The sequence below is a fragment of the Solanum verrucosum genome, unplaced genomic scaffold (genome assembly GCF_900185275.1).
Source record: "Solanum verrucosum unplaced genomic scaffold, falcon-dt-bn FXZP01000641.1, whole genome shotgun sequence".
In the NCBI taxonomy this organism is placed as follows: Eukaryota; Viridiplantae; Streptophyta; class Magnoliopsida; order Solanales; family Solanaceae; genus Solanum; species Solanum verrucosum.
The window spans coordinates 1-4,678 of record NW_026020005.1 but is presented as its reverse complement, the minus strand read 5'-3'; the positions used below and the strand labels follow the sequence as shown (position 1 = coordinate 4,678).

Here is a 4,678-nt window from a genome sequence, read left to right as displayed (position 1 = left end):
GCTGCTGCGCAGCTACTTATTTACGTAGGAGCTATAAATGTTTTAATCATTTTTGCTGTGATGTTCATGAATGGCTCAGAATATTACAAGGATTTTCATCTTTGGACCGTAGGAGATGGAATTACTTCGATGGTTTGTATAAGTCTTTTTATTTCACTAATTACTACTATTTCAGATACGTCATGGTACGGGATTATTTGGACTACAAGATCAAACCAGATTATAGAGCAAGATTTTCTAAGTAATAGTCAACAAATTGGAATTCATTTATCAACAGATTTTTTTCTCCCATTTGAACTTATTTCCATAATCCTTTTAGTTGCTTTAATAGGTGCAATTGCTGTAGCTCGTCAATAAAAAATTTCTATTAAAACTTGGAATTCAAATAAAATTTTGTTCTGTCTTATCACATTAATTTTCCTTGAATTCTATTTGAATTCTAGCTGGATAAATAGAAAGACTTTAGGTCAATCTAGTACCAATCTATTTCTTTGTTCCATACTTGTTATATACTAGTCAATGAAATTAGTTGAATTGTTGTTCATATTGAAAGGAGTCGAGATTGATAAGGAGTTGTTTAATGATTCTCGAACATGTACTTGTTTTGAGTGCCTATTTATTTTCTATCGGTATCTATGGATTGATCACAAGTCGAAATATGGTTAGAGCCCTTATGTGTCTTGAACTTATATTGAATGCGGTTAATATAAATTTTGTAACATTTTCTGATTTTTTTGATAATCGTCAATTAAAGGGAGACATTTTCTCAATTTTTGTTATAGCTATTGCAGCCGCTGAAGCAGCCATTGGCCTGGCTATTGTTTCATCAATTTACCGTAACAGAAAATCAACTCGTATCAACCAATCAAATTTGTTGAATAATTAATATTAATCATCTAGATTCTAATATTGAGAAATCAATTTTAATTAGCATGTTTACTACGTAAAGTATGATCTTGTTTGCAAAACATAAGAAATCAAAGTATTTTGGCCTCTCTCATATCTCATAAACCAATCCAGAAAGGGGTTGATTAGAAAATCATGATAACTCATTGATTCATCTGGTATCTAAATATATGATTCGTTTCTAAGTTTACTAGATCGAAAATTTATAACATTCAAAAACGTATAGACCCAATGTCACATTCAGTAAAGATTTATGATACGTGTATAGGATGTACTCAATGTGTCCGAGCCTGCCCCACTGATGTATTAGAAATGATACCTTGGGACGGTTGTAAGGCTAAACAAATTGCTTCTGCTCCACGAACAGAGGACTGTGTTGGTTGTAAGAGATGTGAATCCGCCTGTCCAACAGATTTCTTGAGTGTCCGAGTTTATTTATGGCATGAAACAACTCGCAGTATGGGTCTAGCTTATTGATACGTTCGAGAAAACTCTACTTGAATCCATTTAATTTTTTTACCGACAAACCTGTGCTCGAAAATAAAAATATTTTGAGCACGGGTTTTTTTGGTCCAAGTGTATCTTGTCTTTACTACGAATTATTTTCCTTGGTTAACAATAATTGTCGTTTTTCCGATATTTGCGGGTTCTTTAATTTTCTTTCTTCCCCATAAAGGAAATAGGGTAATTAGGTGGTATACGATATGTATATGTATTTTAGAACTCCTTCTAACAACTTATGCATTTTGTTATCATTTCCAATCGGATGATCCATTAATCCAACTAGTAGAGGATTATAAATGGATCGATTTTTTTGATTTCCATTGGAGATTAGGAATAGATGGACTTTCTATAGGACCCATTTTATTAACAGGATTTATCACTACTTTAGCGACTTTAGCGGCTTGGCCAGTTACTCGAGATTCTAGATTATTCCATTTTCTCATGTTAGCAATGTACAGTGGTCAAATTGGATCATTTTCGTCTCGGGACCTTTTACTTTTTTTCATCATGTGGGAGTTAGAATTAATTCCTGTTTATCTACTTCTAGCCATGTGGGGAGGAAAGAAACGTCTGTACTCAGCTACAAAATTTATTTTGTACACGGGGGGGTTCTGTTTTTCTCTTAATGGGAGTTTTGGGTGTTGCTTTATATGGTTCTAATGAACCAACATTAAATTTTGAAACATCAGTTAATCAGTCATATCCTGTGGTTTTAGAAATAATCTTCTATATTGGATTTTTTATTGCTTTTGCTGTCAAATCGCCCATTATCCCCCTACACACATGGTTACCAGATACCCATGGAGAAGCACATTACAGTACTTGTATGCTTCTAGCCGGAATCTTATTAAAAATGGGAGCGTATGGATTAATTCGAATCAATATGGAATTATTACCTCATGCCCATTCTATATTTTCTCCTTGGTTGATGATAATAGGTACAATACAAATAATCTATGCAGCTTCAACATCTCTTGGCCAACGGAATTTAAAAAAAAGAATAGCCTATTCCTCTGTCTCCCATATGGGTTTCATAATTATAGGAATTAGTTCTCTAACCGATACGGGACTTAATGGAGCCCTTTTACAAATAATCTCTCATGGATTTATTGGTGCTGCACTTTTTTTCTTGGCGGGAACGACTTATGATAGAATCCGCCTTGTTTATCTTGACGAAATGGGCGGAATAGCTATTCCAATGCCAAAAATGTTCACGATGTTCAGTAGCTTTTCGATGGCTTCCCTTGCATTACCAGGTATGAGTGGTTTTGTTGCCGAATTGATAGTATTTTTTGGAATAATTACCGGCCAAAAATATCTTTTAATTCCAAAACTACTAATTACTTTTGTAATGGCAATTGGAATTATATTAACTCCTATTTATTCATTATCTATGCCACGCCAGATGTTCTATGGATACAAGCTATTTAACGCCCCGAAGGATTCTTTTTTTGATTCTGGACCGCGAGAGTTATTTCTTTCGATCTCCATCTTTTTACCCGTAATAGGTATTGGTATATACCCCGATTTCGTTCTTTCATTAGCAGTTGACAAGGTCGAAGTTATTCTATCTAATTTTTTTTATAGATAATTGGATGACTGAAATAAAAAAACCTATGTTTGTTTTTAAAAACATTCTTGGACAATGAAAAAAAGAAGACTTTTTTTCTTCTCTTAACTTAAGAATTAAGTAAAAACAATGAAATTGAACTACATATGGTAGAAAACCGTGTGAATCATCAATACAATATTTGATTCACACGGTCCGCATGCTGGTTCATACAATGCGTCGCCCGCTCTTGTATTTGTAATAACTTGTCTTGAATTCAATTAAATGTTGATGGAAAAGAACCATAACTATGTAACCCTATTCCTAATAGATTGACCCCAAAATAGCATATCCAAATTATAAGAAAACCTATAGACGCTACAATTGCAGAATTTGGACCCCGCAAATTTCTATTTGTTCGAGTATGTAAATAAATTGCAAATACGATCCAAGTAATAAATGCCCAAGTTTCTTTTGGATCCCAATTCCAATAGGACCCCCACGCTTCATTAGCCCATACCGCTCCCGAAAGGATTCCTATGGTTAAAAAAGTAAATCCTAAACTAATAACCCGATAACTCCAATAATCCAATTGTTGAATCAATTGGGACCTGTAATAATTTTGAGCACAAAAAAACGAAGTATTTTCGACAACATTTTCACCCAAGAAAAATGACTCGTTTAAAAAACCATTGCTCTTATAAAAAAGCTTTCTGTTTTTTCGAAATGTAATCACTAGAAGTGCTACTGATAATAACGATCCACATAAAAGGGCTGCATAGCCCAATATCATCATACTTACGTGCATTATTAACCACTCAGATTGAAGAGCAGGTACTAATATTCCAGATTGGTGTATTTCAGTTAAAATACCTGAAGTAGCAAAGCCTTGGGTCAAAATAGCACTTGGTCCAGTTATTTTACTTAAAATTAAAACATTTTTTTTGAAATATGGAATTATATGAATAAGGGAGAAACTCCATGAAAGGAAAATTAATGATTCATATAAATCGCTTAGTGGGAAATGTCCTGAAGAAATCCAACGAGTAACTAATAATCCTGTTATACAGAAAAAAGTAACTATTATGCCCTTTTCTGACGAATCGTATAGTTTTACAATTTCATCGACTAAAAAGGTTATCAAATGAATTGTAATTACAATTGAAACGATCGAAAAGGAAATGTGAGTTAATATATGCTCTAAGGTTGAAAATATCATAAAAAATCTTAAAAAAGAAGAGTCCCTTAATTACATAATTCTAAAATGGAAATCGGGAATTGAATTCATTATAAGATCTATTTATCCTTTTTAGAAGATGCTATGCCGCCACTCGGACTCGAACCGAGATGCATTAGCACTGCTTCCTAAGAGCAGCGTGTCTACCAATTTCACCATAGCGGCTTGTCTTGAACTCATAATAGCCTATGAATAAGCAATCGTCGAGATTGAGTAAGCTATTTTAGTTTAGTAATGATTCAAATGGATCAATAACAATAAAAAGTTGTTCAAATAGGAATTTGAGGTTGAAGGTTCATTATTTTTGATTTGAGTTTAGAGTCTTAGTTTTTTTTATTTAACCTATTTAACCTGGGACTTTCCTATATTTTATACTTTCCTCGAATTCAACTCTTGTAACTAAACCGTTCTATACTTCTATACTCAATTAAGGAATAGAGTTCAAAAAGTTTTTGTTTTCATTGTTTAAGCAGCAATTTCTT

General features: G+C 33.2%; 1 protein-coding gene across 1 annotated transcript; it reads left to right on the top strand.

The window, feature by feature from the left end:
- Positions 1–2,001: 2,001 nt before the first annotated feature.
- On the top strand, positions 2,002–3,186 carry LOC125819407 (NAD(P)H-quinone oxidoreductase chain 4, chloroplastic-like). The gene has a single exon (XM_049498838.1). It carries the CDS (start codon positions 2,036–2,038, stop codon positions 2,999–3,001), a length of 966 nt encoding a protein of 321 aa, XP_049354795.1. The 5' UTR covers positions 2,002–2,035; the 3' UTR covers positions 3,002–3,186.
- Positions 3,187–4,678: the final 1,492 nt, after the last annotated feature.